The following is a 16,155-nucleotide window of genomic DNA, read 5'->3' on the forward strand; positions in this document are numbered from 1 at the left end:
GTACATCACACAAAAGATGAGCGTTAGTTTTACTCCAGAGAATCTCTGTAAGAGCTGAATAAACATAGTATAAGAAGTGCGCATTAAAGTCTTATCCATAAACTCTCTCTCTCTCTCTCCCTTTCATTATCATCAACATACACAGCGAAGTACACAAAACACTCGTTACAACTAACAGTAAACAAATATATACACCTTTTCAGTGGGTGCTAAATAAACTGGTAAACCTTATATCCGTAAAATGACTCGAAGAGCTGTCATAAAGAGCATGCTCGCACTTTCATTTCTTCCGTGTCCAGTCACGTTAGGCCTGTCGCTCCGGAGAGTGTAAGCTTGATCACAAACAGTACAGATCCATCCTTGAGTAACAACGGGAGTAAATGAAGACTGCTATGTTCATTCTTACATCCATCAACAACACACCTCAATCGCTTAGGAGACATTCTTGTCTACAGCTGCTCAAACGTCGAACAATGGCGGACTCTGTGTCCAGCTCACTCAGGGCGGGTCTAGGCTCAAACTGAAGTGTCACTCAACAGTCGTGGGAGGGGCCTGCTCAATTCTACGTCACATTGCGCCGAATCTGAGAACAGCTCATTCTGAGACAGTGCTTATGATTTATTGAGATTGTAAAAAAAAACACTGGGTGGATTTTTATCATTCTAGGGTGGTTTTGCTCACACACTGCCAACACACATTTATGTTCAAACACCATGTAAAAGTGAATTTTGCATAATAGGTGCCCTTTAATATAATTCAAATGTTACAAATATTTTTCTTTACTGTCACTTTTGATCACTTTAATGTATCCTTGCTGACCGGAAGTATACATTTCTTCATAAAACTTACTGACCCCAATGGTATTGTATACAGAAATCTAACCTTAAAATAAATGAAATCATTTGAAATAATTTAAATAAATATTCATCCTCTAAAACATGTGCCACAGTTACACTCCAATAAATTACTAGGTGTAAAACATTAAATTATATTACTAATCATATTTTTTGTCTAACCCTGAAAATGTTCGAGAGCAAATCATTTGAATAGAAAATTTCACAACAAAATACCTGAGCATTATTTCTTAAGTGGTGTGAGAACTATCCAGAAAGGTTATACCTTCAACAAAATGCCAGCATGCATGAAAGCGGCCTCTCTTGTAGCCCCGGTAACATTTTCGGCACCAGACCCATTCACCATTATAAGCTGGCAGTTTGCCTTTGAAAGTGTACGGTACAATGCAGCCTCTGAAAAGCATCCCTGCAGACATTTCGGGCTGACCGCCCGCGCTATTGACAATATACGCTCTAGCCTTTTCCCTGCACACAATGCCAAGCCCTTAGTCGCCCGACTGTTTGGTTGTCACACATACTGAGTGACATCGTGAGACTTAAAAGTAAATCTTAGTTCATTTTAGGTCATTATAAAGTGCCATTTTCTTTCATTTTCTTTCATTTTCATCCACTGATAAATATTTGATTTGTGGGTAAGGCGGACGATGCCTAAAGTTCACTGGAGGATTCGCTATAAGCCCTAAATGAGCTGCGAACGAAGGGAAAGGCCATTGGTGAGATCTCATTGATTTCTTTATTCGCTGAGCAGCGAGTTAAGAGTCTGTAAAGTTTAATTGAACTAAGAGAGAGAAGCCAATAGGAATACATAGATTAATGTCTACGTTTAAGTAATGACTTATTATTCTAATGCGGATAATTAATTGTAAACGACATTTCCTCACAAAGGGGTCCTTGAAGGCACTGTAAACAATTACTGGGCCCTTAGAGCAGTTTGGCTTAGAAGGTGTTTGCGCTTGACAGGCTTTACATTTGAATTATTCATTGCAAATAATAAACACAAACAGAATTACAGCACGATGACACTGGATTATGTATTTAAAATGCAGAAATGCATTCCCTTTATGCAAAGCGCCATATCAGTTCTGTTAAGCTACAATCTGAGGATCCCAAAGGAAGTTCTACAGAATGTAATCTGACAATGATGAACAAAAATAAAGCAGAAGATAAACACACAACTAAAATGAATGAAATATTTTTTTAAACGTGCTAATGAAACATTTCTCTTGATATAATAATTACGTTTTCATTTAACCCTCTGGTGCTCTTCGTGTGTCGGTCAAAAATGACAGATTTTTTTCAATGAAATGAGTGTAATATATTTTAGTTCAATAATGTTTTTTATGAAATATTTTGTATTTTTAGGGGATTTTATGGTACTAAATTATATGTACGCTCTATTTATAATTCTATTTTCACTTTTTGAGCATAGAGCTTAAACTTAAACTTAAATTATTGCTGAAGTGAAAAAAGTTGAAAAAAGTGAACTTTTTTACAGAAAAAAAAGTAAATATATATTTTCAAAAAAGACGTTTTACTCTAAAACTACAATAAATCCAAAACCTAAACAAGTTGTGTTCCAAATTTGAGGTTGATATCTCAAAAAATTAACTCTCAGTAAGATTTTGTTTGGCCGCAGTACCAAAAGTTTTCACTAGATGAAATTCGTCTCCCATTCATTTCCAATGCGGTCATTTTTGACCGCGAGGAACACAAGTGTGACTATTTTTTTTTCAGGACCATTTAACCTTTTCAATGCCCATGATTTTTTTTTGTGTGTGTGTTCATATAGCAAGTGCCAAAACTTGAGCCAACTCGAAACAAGTTTCGTACCATTCTGATGAAGTAATAAATTCTAAAAAACAAAACGTAAAATTTTCAGTCAAAAATGACCGAATAGCAAATAATTAGTAAATAATTGGGGAAGAGAATAAAGTGACATGTTTTAAACGTTTTATCATTTTAAATCTGAAGAAACTAACTTCCTTATGTGAAATGTTTTGCTTGATAAGTATGCCTAGTATTATATTTTTTTCAAATGAATAACTCTTGGGTTGATATGTTGCTGGCTTGATGTCTGCATCTATCTCTACGGTATAGCATCCCAATATCTGTTTTATTTTATTATTTAATTGCAGACAAAAATAACATTTAGGTTAGCATGCCTTCATATAGTCCTCATATATTTACTTTTAACTAAAAACAAACCCTGAATTACGCCAGATATTTTTGTTCAGGAAAAACAAAAATGGCCACAGCAAGGTACATTTTAAATATACAGTATATGGGAAAAGCCTCCACGGTCCATCATTTAGAGGCAATGTGCAGCGCCGAATGAATGTCAGAGTGCTTTTCTGCCTTCCGGCTGTGGGCCGGTACTGGCCACTTTCATTTCTCACTGTGCTATATCCTTGACCATATGGGAACATAACAGATATTAAAAGCATCCTCCAAACAATGGCATGTACAGACTCTCAAATCGCTCTCCTCCCTCATGACCCCTGGCCCTCACCTTCAGCCGCCCGTTCAACTATTACGAGAATATACGGCTCCCAGGGGCCGAAGCCTGGCGCCGTTTCTACACCAATCACAGTGAAATTGCCACTATATCAGTTATGGTGCAGAGTTCAATACTTGTGGAGAGCTCATTTAACAGCAAAGCGGAGTTAGGAATAAAAATAGCTATCCTCCTGGTCCCATCTCTTCTCTGGAGGATGCATTCTGCTCTCTACTATGAAAAGAAAGTGGTTTGACTGGTTAAATTGGTTGTAATTATGATTATTAATGATTCCAACAGCAAAAGAGGTGTTTCAAAGGAGCGACGGTGAATGTTCTGTCTTTGTGCAGTAGAAAGGCACCTTCAGGTGGTGCAATGGGAAGAGGTATGGGTGAGGGTGGGGGATTATGCCAGCGTACTTACTTCCCAAGGGCAAAGCACTCCAGCCTCACTGTGACACCTTTTGCTGCCAGCACCGTCTGGGGAAAATGCGCTTCAATTTTGGGCTCATACTCCCCCATAACACCTAAAAAACAAAAAAGAAGACACACAAATGTAAATCTATTTAGACTACACCATATACGATGGGAGCTAAGCATTAAAGTGTACTTTAGAAGTCTCAATGCACATATTTATACGACACTGCCGATGGAAAATTGCATACTTTTGTTATAAACCCCAATGGGAAAACTCTAACATTCCAAGTTCAGGGTGCATCAGTCATGACGGAAACTAATTGGCATTCATTATCTGGAATTCATTGTCAGTGTTTAATCTAAAATTTAGCTTGTAGACATTTTGTTTACTGCTGACGAAGAATAGCAATAAAGTTTGCCAGAAAAGATGACTCATTTAGCTGGTTCATTAGTGGCAGTGATTCTATGTGGCAGCATAATGTTTTGAATACACCTGTTTGTGTTTGCATGTAAGCGTTAACACTAAAATCATTACCTTAAAATTCAATAACCTACAGGTGATATAAACAATTCTAGCCATCTTGCTAACTTACGTCCGACTTTCACTGCGTCCAAATATGCCTACTTCCTTACTAAGTAGTATGTGAAAAAGAGAAGTAGGCCTATCCCGAATACCAACAACTGGGTGCTTTTACACCCAGAATAGTCTATTTACACGAACTCTACTCACCAACGTTTGAGTTGCCTTAGGAAACTTGCTAAATTTAACATTGACAGACACAGGATGACTTTGTTTTACTTTGCTTTTATTGAATCTATTATGTCATTTTCCATTGTGGTGTGGTATGGAAGCCTGTAAGTGAAGAATAAGAACTCCTTAAACCAAATTGTTAAATGGGCGAGTAGGATAATAGGAGTAAATCAACGGAATTTAGGAAATATTTATACAAATCAGCTGTACCGGAAAGCAAGTGCTGTTTTGAATGATCGGTCGCATCCCTTAAGGAATGATTTTCAGTTACTGTACTTCCTTTTGGTCGCCGGTTTGTGGCTTCGAGATGGAAGACTAGACGGTACAGGAATACTTTTGTTCCAGCGGCAATTGAAATTTTAAATAATATGAGTAAGAGAGATGTTTTAGTATTTGATAGTTAATTTGGATAGAGGATATGAATGTGTCATGGTGCAGCCTGTCATGATGGTTTTATAAACCTGTAAATCTGTATGTGTAATGTTTTTATGTTTCTTATGTCTTCTATGTTTCTTTTTTGGATGACCGAATTCTTCTTTTTATCTGCAAAACAAATTTACCTGCAGGTATGAAATAAAGATACCTTACCTTACCTTACCTTACCTTTACCATTGTCTTATTGAGCCAGACAAAATTACAAAAGAAACCCATCTGATAACTAGAGCAGTGGTGTGAAGAGTAAGGCCACTTTAGACATTCTACTAACTATAAGTAACTTTTGCAACTACATGTCAACTAACTCTCATTAGAGTATTAGTAGACTGTTAGGGTTCAGGTTAGTAGAATAAGTTGCCATCTACTAGCAAAGTTACTTATAGTCAGTAGAATGTCTGCTGGGGGACCATCAAAATAAATTATTAGAAGATATACATCAGAAAGTCTACTAGTACTCTAATTACTCATAGTTGACACGTAGTAGCAAAGTTACTTAGCAGAAAGTCTAAAGTGGACTATCAAAATAAAGTGGTAGCAAGTGATCTAATACTGCAATCGGTTAGCTCTGCTACATCTGCTTCTATGGGCCAGCACACCTCTAAATGTCTCAGTTTGTAGGTGTTGGATCAGCACATTACTCACACCTTTTGCCCCTCTCACATGAAATTCCACCTTGGCATCTTCCCGGTTGTTTTTTGGAAGCCCAAACTCATTAATTAAAGCTTGTGACAGGAAGCTTGCGCTTCCTCTGCACTGGGCTCATGTTTTATTTTTTCTTTCGGTTCATGTAGGTGCTTTGTAGATTTAGCAGAGGCCTGAGGTACTATTATATGATGGATTACATCGCTCATGTGGACTCTATCGCCTGAAATATCCAAAGCAGCTGCTCTAGAACATTGACCTCACAATCAATAGTGCAACAGCCCAAGACATGTTATAAATGTGACAATTGCACTTACACCAGCACCAAAAGGTTCTTGGACACTTTAGCCAGACTTATATGGATGTCTTTGCATTAGTTTACAAAATATAAAATCAAGTGTAATAATATAATATAATATAATATAATATAATATAATATAATATAATATAATATAATATAATATAATATAATATAATATAATATAATATAATATAATATAATATAATATAATATAATATATACTTTTTTTCCTGGGTACCTCACATGCATCTTCTAAATTTGATATTTAAGTTCAGTTTTCATTTTCCTTTAGGGTCTGCAATTCAGTAAAGTATGTCTTAAGCATATGATATATATTTATAAGGGCCACTGTAAATGTTAAAAGAAACTCATACACGATTCATAACTATCAAGATACAAGGGCTACGAGCATGCTAATGTGCAACATAAATAATGCATTCTAAACCCTATAAGTGTATTTTATCATATTTGATATAATAAAAAGGGTCTCTAAATTATCGACATGATCAAAACTGCTGAAAAACCTGTTGTACACAATATTTTATATGACTTCTGCCCATTGCTTGATAGTTCATATATATATATTTGTTTTTTTCTTTTTTTTTTTAAGCAAGTAAAAGGCCGTTTAGTATAATTCTAAAAACATATCCTTTCTGGTCATGGTGTATGTGTCTTTACTGTGAAAGTAAATGTGAGAATATGTTTATATTGTTTCAAGAAGAACACTAACCGGACTGAAAAAAAACAACCTTATCCATACATGATTTATTTATTTATTTTTTAGAAAAATCATGTTAAATTGTGAGTACCAAATATGATACATAAGGCTTTTGAGGAACGTTTGTTTGTTCATCTCTCAATCACCATTGTATTGAATTATATATTTTGTCCCCCACATTAAAAACTACAGAGCATTGATCATAAAACTAAGCATTTAAATATCATCTTGCTAAGACATATTATTGGGAGATATAGTTTTGACAACTGATATGTATTTTATGTTAGGAGTCTACTGTACTGTTAGAGATCTCATTGATTTACATGATTACCACATTGTGTATTTTTGGGCATATACATATCAGCAACGATACCAAAAAAATGTAGCAAATAATAACAATATTTTGCTCAGTTTGGACCTCTGAATGTGTTTTTGTTCTCCTCAAGTATGAGCTCCACATTCTCCTGTATCATATATGAGCCAAGGTCTGATGTATCAAATATTGATATGACATATCAAATATTGTCAAAATGTTCAATAATAAAATAGATACATTTAAAAAATAGATTGTTCTCACTATTATTTTATATGTCAGGCTTTACATGGTTAAAGGATAAGTATGATTCAGAATGCATTAATAAATTCGATCTACTGTACAACAGTAAACAGACTGCTGGATTTACAATTCAGCACAACAAAGCTCGAGGGATCACAGCAAACAGGTACGGCAAACCCAGTAGCTGCCAGTGACACAGAGAGGGAATTCTCCACAGTAGCTCGCATGACAAGCTGCTAAACTAAATTATTTTGCAAGTACACTACAGAGGCCGCTGGGAAACGGGGCGAGAAAATTTGTCCTCAGAACAGAGCACCACGCTGGAGTCTAATTGATGTGCAGAATTCGGTGGGACGCAGAGGAATCTTGAATGGCTGCGTTTCACTTCTACAGTCATAGCCAGAGGACATAGATCCTTTGTTTATTCATGCGGATGTTGTGAGGGCTCATCTATATCCATTTGCTGAGAGATATGTCAGCTGGCATTGAGTGAGTCTGCAATTACGAAGGGAAACACTCCCATTCAGAGGCCTAATTATCATTATCAGTCTTATTAAATGGGAAACTGGTGTATGAATGTTGCATAAGAAAGTATTTCTTTCCTATTTGCACTTTGAAGAATATAACAAATATTGCAATTGTGCCATAATCTTGAACATGTCTCGACAGTGAAAGCCAAAGATTATATACTGTATATATGGCATGGTTATAGCGTGGCATGGTTGTTGGTGCCAGATGGGTCGGTCTGAGTATTTCACAATCTGCTCAGTTACTGGGATTTTCACGCACAACCATTTCTAGGGTTTACACAGAATGGTGTGAAAAGGGAAAAACATCCAGTATGCGGCAGTCCTGTGGGCGAAAATGCCTTGTTGATGCTAGAGGTCAGAGGAGAATGGGCCGACTGATTCAAGCTGATAGAAGAGCAACTTTGACTGAAATAACCACTCGTTACAACCGAGGTATGCAGCAAAGCATTTGTGAAGCCACAACACGCACAACCTTGAGGCGGATGGGCTACAACAGCAGAAGACCCCACCGGGTACCACTAATCTCCACTACAAATAGGAAAAAGAGGCTACAATTTGCACGAGCTCACCAAAATTGGACAGTTGAAGACTGGAAAAATGTTGCCTGGTCTGATGAGTCTCGATTTCTGTTGAGACATTCAGATGGTAGAGACAGAAATTGGGGTAAACAGAATGAGAACATGGATCCATCATGCCTTGTTACCACTGTGCAGGCTGGTGGTGGTGGTATAATGGTGTGGGCGATGTTTTCTTGGCACACTTTAGGCCCCTTAGTGCCAATTGGGCATCGTTTAAATGCCACGGCCTACCTGAGCATTGTTTCTGACCATGTCCATCCCTTTATGACCACCATGTACCCATCCTCTGATGGCTACTTCCAGCAGGATAATGCACCATGTCACAAAGCTCGAATCATTTCAAATTGGTTTCTTGAACATGACAATGAGTTCACTGTACTAAAATGGCCCCCACATTCACCAGATCTCAACCCAATAGAGCATCTTTGGGATGTGGTGGAACGGGAGCTTCGTGCCCTGGATGTGCATCCCACAAATCTCCATCAACTGCAAGATGCTATCCTATCAATATGGGCCAACATTTCTAAAGAATGCTTTCAGCACCTTGTTGAATCAATGCCACGTAGAATTAAGGCAGTTCTGAAGGCGAAAGGGGGTCAAACACAGTATTAGTATGGTGTTCCTAATAATCCTTTAGGTGAGTGTATATATATACAGGGCCTGAAATTAACACCCGACCACACGCCAAATGCGGGTGAATTCTTCAATTGGCGGGTAACACTGTCAATCTACCTGCCACATTGGCAGGCAGCCAATGAGAATCGACCCTTCGCGGGGAGTTTGATTGACAGGCGATCTGGCCAATCATAATCCGCCTTTTTTTTTGTCCGACAAAGCAGTCAGAAGAGTTCAACGTTGGAGGATTTGAACTTGAAAAAACGGAGTGTAACTTACTGAGTAAGCCTACTGACATCTTTCCGCAGTTAAAACTACATTCCTTCTTATGTTCATTCATGTTTATTTGATGCTATAAATTAACTAGAAGGAAGAGATGATCGGTTCACGAGCAGCTTTAACTTGAGGCACCACAGCGATCTGTCACAGAGCCACAAAACGGTATTGTCCAAATTTCTTTAAAAATGACCAAATTTTAACGTTGAGACTTTGTTTAATATCAAAAGTAACCTGGACTGTCTTGTCTGTCAGCGTGTTGTCAGTGTCCTCTCTGCTGCGCGATGTGTTTTTCACATAGACTGGTTTTTCATTGCGCGAGATCATGGTTTGGCGTGAGCGCGCGCGGTGTAGCTTGTCGGACATAGGAACAGTAACTAAAGGGGCGATTGTTTTTTTTTTTTTGTGTGTGTTTTTTTTTTTTTGCAACTGTTCTTTGACATTCAAACGAAGTTGTATGTTTCGTTGGATTTTAGCTAAAAATGTGGCGGCACATTACTGGAGTAAAGAAAGCATCTGTGAAAGCAGCGCAGTTTGAGTGTTTCGGAACGTATGTGATCGGAGAGAAAGATGCGTCTTCTCTGACTAAGTTACGTTTGAATGTGTGAGTTGTATTAAACTGTTGGTGAGATGAGATGAGATAATGCAACGCTGACATAGGCTACAGTACAATGACAGTTGCACAGATGTTGTGTCCAAATGTCCGGTAGCCTACCCGGTAACTTTACCAGTAATAACAATATTAATTTAGTTCTGCTTAACGGTTCCTGAACGCTGTAACTAACAGCTGCCCAGCCATCAACACAGCCGCGTGTGATTTGTTTACATACGAGCTGCACTAGGTCTATATCTGTATTCTAAGAATTATTATTACTTGTATGGATCTCGTTAATAACTTGACAGCACTTAAATGTGTATTCTTACAAGTTAAAGAACAAATGTTTGTGCAAATCCTTTTTTTTTTTTCACCTTTTATGAGGCAAAAAAAAAAAAAAAATTGGCTGGTAAAAAGTCACTGTGGCGGGTGGATTTTTAAATCCACCTGCCACAGTGGCTGGTGGTCAAAAAAGTTAACTTCAGGCCCTGTATATATATATATATATATATATATATATATATACAACCAACAATTGAACCATTTTATGGTTCAATGTTTTTAAGAGCCCTGCAAAAAAATGGGCATAGCAAGTCATCTACTATATTAAAGCAGTATCAAACAAGCAAGCATGTGTTATGGCCATATATCACAACCGTGCTGATATGGAGCCCTTACACACCGCAGTGTTATTCTAAAAGTGTACTGTAAGGAAATCCAAGAAGTGTTCTAAAGACTTTTATAAAATCACGGAGACAGGATCTGACATTATTTGTTCAAAAGATGTCCAAACCCCCTGAATCAGCATTTGAAAAAAAGAAAAATAATAATAATAATAATAATAAAAAATCAGTTAAATGAATTATTGTGCCTGAATGAATCAGTTTTTTTTTTCACAAATCAGTTGAATAAATGATTCAAATGATTCAATTATAAATACAGTCACTCGTTTCATTCCTGAATGAATCAGTGTTACTGAATTAATCAGTTGAATAAATAATTCAAATAATTAAATCATAAAGACAGTCACTTGTTTTGTACCTGAATGAATCAGTATTTTTTAATGAATCGGTTAACATACTCATAAAAAGATATTTGGGTTTCATTCCTGAATAAATTAGTGTTGTTGAACGAATGAGTTGAATAAATGATTCAACGACTGACTCATGAAAAAACTTGATTTACACCAGAATGATTCAGCCTTGTTCAACAAATCGGCTGAATGAATGATTCAGTGACTCGCTCATAAAGAATATTGCTTGTTTTGTTCCTGAATCAATCAGTGTCATTCAGCATCAGCGTCTGTCATCCTCTCTCCTTCCGCTATATAATAAAAACTGCAATAGTTGAGTCCCTGAAGTTTCCAACAATCAACAATTATTTATACTCACATTATTTATACAAAAATGGCATAGAATGCATAAAACACACAAATTGGGACACACCTGTCGCAAACCTAAATTTATCAGAATTTTTGAATGAATTGGTTGAATGAATGACACTCGGTGGCGTAACAAAGAGTCCTTCAAATATCCCCATGACTAATGCACAGACTGAAAAAGATTTAAGCAATAGCGAAGGCAGCTTTTGAATGATCATCCATGGAGAAAGATGCTTTTTGCCCGCAGAATGCTGTGGGCATGGCATCTACGAGGCCATCAGGGACTAACTGCTGAAACTAACCAGCCAAACTCTGACCCCTTGCCTACAGCTGTAATCTATACAGCACATTTATAGCCTATTTTATGATAGCAGTGCGTTTTTTCCCCAGACAACTTTTCAATTTCAATCTCAATCTCCTTACTTGTTACACATTTATGATTCCAAAGCAATCCCATGTGTATAATGAATTTGCAACATTTCACTGGTTTATGCTGTAATGCATTTTCTGCGTATCCTATTTAGCGTCTAGAAGGGCTGAAATTGATAGGAATGAATTCTAGGCCAGCTGTGCCGAAACAAACACACGAGACCTTTTTTGTGTTGCGATGCCTATTTTCAAATCACAATTTAATCAATTTATTAACATGGAATGAGGTAGTTTTGCGCAATGCAATTTTCCCTTTCCTTTGTTGTGCCATAGAGAACAATCACCTGATGAGAGTCTGGGCATCCATCAGATATCCAAGCTTTTACATACAACTGCAAATGAAATAATCCATTATCCCAATGCTGGGCTTGACATCTATTTTCTAATGACTGAACCAAATCAAAAGTGCATTTTGAAAGCAGAATGAGAGAGAAAACCTACATGGTAGTGTAAAAACTGTTATAGGGATAGTTTGGCAAAAAAAAATAATTTTCATAATTTACTTACTCAAAACAAAATAACAAATCAGAAAACACAACAACAAATCTGAAAACAAATGAACAAGTCAGAAAACACAACGACAATTCAGACAAAATGGAAAAGGTAGGTATATGTGTCGAATGGAATACTGACCGCTGATTGGATGAGACATCTGTCAATCAAGAGATGCAGAAAGTACAGCAGACTGAGGCAGAAGAAGGTTGATTCGCGTGTGCTCGTTTTGTCTGACTTGTCGTTGTGTTTTCTGACTTGTTATTTTGTTTTCAGATTTGTCGTTGTGTTTTGTGATTTGTTATTTTGTTTTCAGATTTGTCGTTGTGTTTTCTGATTTGTTATTTTGTTTTCAGATTTGTCGTTGTGTTTTCTGATTTGTTATTTTGTTTTCAGATTTGTCGTTGTGTTTTCTGATTTGTTATTTTGTTTTCAGATTTGTCGTTGTGTTTTCTGATTTGTTATTTTGTTTTCAGATTTGTCGTTGTGTTTTCTGATTTGTTATTTTGTTTTCAGATTTGTCGTTGTGTTTTGTGATTTGTTATTTTGTTTTCAGATTTGTCGTTGTGTTTTCTGATTTGTTATTTTGTTTTCAGATTTGTCGTTGTGTTTTCTGATTTGTTATTTTGTTTTCAGATTTGTCGTTGTGTTTTCTTATTTGTTATTTTGTTTTCGGAATTGTTATTGTGTTTTCTAACTTGTTAATTTGTTTTTAGTCTTTCCATTGCGTTTATAAATTTGTTGGTCTGTTTTCAGAATTGTGGTTTGTTTTGCACTTCTCGGCCACCGTACTCTCATGTCATTCATGTAATTTCCCCTCTAATAAAACGGGTCTACACACAGGTATGTTCACACTGCTCTTTTCCATACAATCAAAATGAAAGTCGGTCAAAAGGCAGCATCAAGTTGTCAAAAAGTATTTCATAGAAGTTTTCCATTATAGTAACCTGAAGTAGACTTGAATCATATTGGCTAATTTTATGATGCGTTTATGTATTTTTGACAGCCCCTGGCCACCATTTTCTTTTTTCTTATGGAAAAGAGCAGTGTGAACATTCTGATAAACTTTTATGTTCCACAAACGAAAGAAATCATTTGGGTTTGCAACAACATGAGAGTGAGCAAATGATGGCCAAAAGTTATTTTTTTGGTGAACAACTCCTTAAAGATAGAAAGAACTAGATTGTCTGTTGGGAAAACAAAATAGACTGTCAAGGTCCTTGTAATCCGAAACTAAAGAAAGCCTAACATTCAATTGTCAGAATCTTTAATGTGTGATCATGCACTCAGTGCATCATCACATAATCATTTCACTTCAGATTAAAATCACAATTATGAGATGTGTCATGTTACGATTCATTCTGTAGTCCACAGTGCACCTATTGAAGCATTTATATACAGGCGTAGCACATGTCCACTCAATGTCTGAACACATCACTGAGGCATAACTCACAAGACCTTTTTAAAAAGGTATTCCTAAAGGGCCAATAAATGTTTACCGTGACATCATGATGTGAACTGAAACGGCATTTTAAGGGAAATGCCTGTCATGAAAGGTCATACTGATTTCTTGCTTAGTCTGGCTAGAGCTTCTAGAAAATGTATATTTTGTACTGGTAAATGATCTAATGCTGGGGTTTTCAAAATCCAATTTGAGCAGCAGAAGTGTCAAGACTGAGATCTTAAAAATCTGATTGAAATCGCATTTCAAATCAGCTCCAAATGTGGTTTGAATCGGATTTGAAATCCGATTTCATGTTTTTTTTTTGCTTTCCAGACTTTCAAAAACCCATTTTGGATCAAATCCGGGCATGCGAAAAAAAAAAAAAAAGATTTTTGCTTGCAGTCTAAACGTAGCCTAAGTGCAAGCCTCGTTTGCATAGAAAAGAGGTGTGTTTGAAAAGAATGACACCGGCTTTATTTAAATATGAATGCCACAGTGCTACACCAGTCACTCTTCTGATCGCTCAATCACGTCATGTGGGGTTATTTACAAGAGTGACAACTGAATTCTACAGCTAAATTAACTCATGGAAAATATCAGCTAGTGACAACGTCATTTATATAAAATCCTCAGAATATGTATGGACGGTAACTAAACAACTAAGATGTTTGTGTAACCCTCATTTTGGACACTGACAGCTTGTCTGAGGTGCTAGAAAAATCACAGAAACAGAGGTTCTTGTCTTGACTAAACTAGCATAAAGGACTGTATTCGTTAAATGCACATTATTGTATTATTATGTCATATCTACTTTATATAATATAATTTAAAATAGAGGGTACAAGCATAAACAAAACTAAACCATCTTTCTTACTCATATCATTACGTCAATTACTGTCATTTCTTCTTGTTCCACATTTTAATGTGCTTGCCACTCCTGAAAATGTGCAGTGTGTAAATGGCAATTGTGATCAAGTTTGACTTTGGGTGGTTAGCGAATAAGATGCGGAAACACTGTATGCTTAAGTGGAAAATTCATTTTCACAGCAAACTCTAAATTCTGGGCATTCCATGGACATACAGCAATGGCTCTCAACCAGTGGCCCGGGGCCTACCATGGGGCCTCAACAAACTTCTTAAGGGGCCTCAAGATGACTTAAAATGATTTAAAATAGTCTGGTACTTATGTATGTGAATGTTAGTGTACACCAGTGGTTCTCAAAGTGTGGGGCTGAGAGATCAGCAAAAAAACAAAACAAAAAACTAAAATACAGTCTTCATTGTCACAAGATCCTTCAGAAATCATTCTAATATGCGGAACTTTTGATCAATTGAATTCATCCTTGATTGAAAGTACTGATTTCTTTTATTTCTTTCCCCCCAAAAATAAAATAAAAATTCTTACTGACCCCAAACTTTTGAACTGCTTGGAGTCAAAAAGGTTGAGATCCACTGACACACATGGTAGTCATATTTGAAGAGAAGATATGACTCTAATTTTGTGATAAGAAAAGCATGAACACAGTGATACTATTAGAGAATGAGACATCAACGCTATCAGCATGCATTTTGTATGACCCTTAATGACATTTCAAATCTTATTTGAAACACTGACCCAAAATACACAGCTCAGTAATTGAAGTCACGGCACTTTTGCTCTTCGAATCCAAGGACACAGATATGTTCTCTCCTATAAATTAATGACAATGATGAAGGCCTCAGAAATGCTTGACCCTCTACTTAAAAATGCTGCCCCTTCAAGATCCAAGGCCAAGCGGGAAGGACGAGTAATCCCAGCACCATCGAGTGTTTTGTGAGCGCCCAGGCTCTGTGAGAGTTATTGTTCCTTCTGAGTCACATCTATTAAGGTGCGATTCATCACGTAAGTACAGAAGGCCTCGGCTGCCTTTGCTGTTTCTCCAAGAGAGAGCGGGTGGGGAAGATGCATGACTTGCCCTGAAGGTGTAGTCGAGCGCAGATGTAGTTGGGCAGCTTTGATTAAGAGTGTCTTAGCCAAGGGAAGGACATAGGTGAATCGCTTCACCTGCGCATTCCGGCACGGAGCGTCTCGTGCAGTTAATTATCGTCCTGTCTCAGCAGAGAGCACAAACCGTGGGCCGTGGATTGGTGAGCTTTAAGAGAACTAGGAGAACGGCTGAGAGCGCGGCAGTTCGAGCTTGGCCGGGGGTGCCAAAATCATTTTCAGGCTTTTAAGCGCAGTCGTTTAGCTGCCGAGCACGTGATGCTTCCCACACAACGCCTGCCAAGCGAACGCTGCGTACGTCAGCCGTTGAATGAATAAAGATTGCCATCATGCGTGCTTGTGTTACGGGTGACTAACCTCTCGCTGAACCGGCTCTCGTTCCACACAGCCTTCTGCGGCACCCTGACTGTACGGTAATTTTCAAATGCAGCTGCCACAAAGCAATTCATCCTGACTCTACCACCTGTGGCTCTGAGACGTCCCTCGAGCCTTTTCTTTTCCTCTCTAGCCTTCAGCTACCCGTCTCTGCTCTTTTCTTTAACTTCCGAGCGCGATCGGAGAACGCGACGCTACTTGCATTTGCAATCTGTGCTAACGAGGGGCGCAAATCCAATTTAGTATGCTAATGCGCTTAGATGCGCTATACCCCCGAGGAGCGTTTCTC

The 16,155-nt window shown here is 37.5% G+C and overlaps 1 protein-coding gene across 4 annotated transcripts in view; it reads right to left on the reverse strand.

The window, feature by feature from the left end:
• cntn5 (contactin 5) overlaps positions 1-16,155 on the reverse strand; it is a 303,188-nt gene that overhangs the window by 74,545 nt on the left and 212,488 nt on the right. For all 4 annotated transcript variants that reach the window (XM_079874344.1, XM_079874343.1, XM_079874345.1 and 1 more), the window contains one exon: positions 3,772-3,874. In XM_079874344.1, coding sequence (XP_079730470.1) covers positions 3,772-3,874 — 103 coding nt within the window. The remainder of the gene's footprint in view (positions 1-3,771; positions 3,875-16,155) is intronic.

The sequence above is a fragment of the Squalius cephalus genome (genome assembly GCF_949319135.1).
Source record: "Squalius cephalus genome assembly, chromosome: 6".
In the NCBI taxonomy this organism is placed as follows: domain Eukaryota; kingdom Metazoa; phylum Chordata; class Actinopteri; order Cypriniformes; family Leuciscidae; genus Squalius; species Squalius cephalus.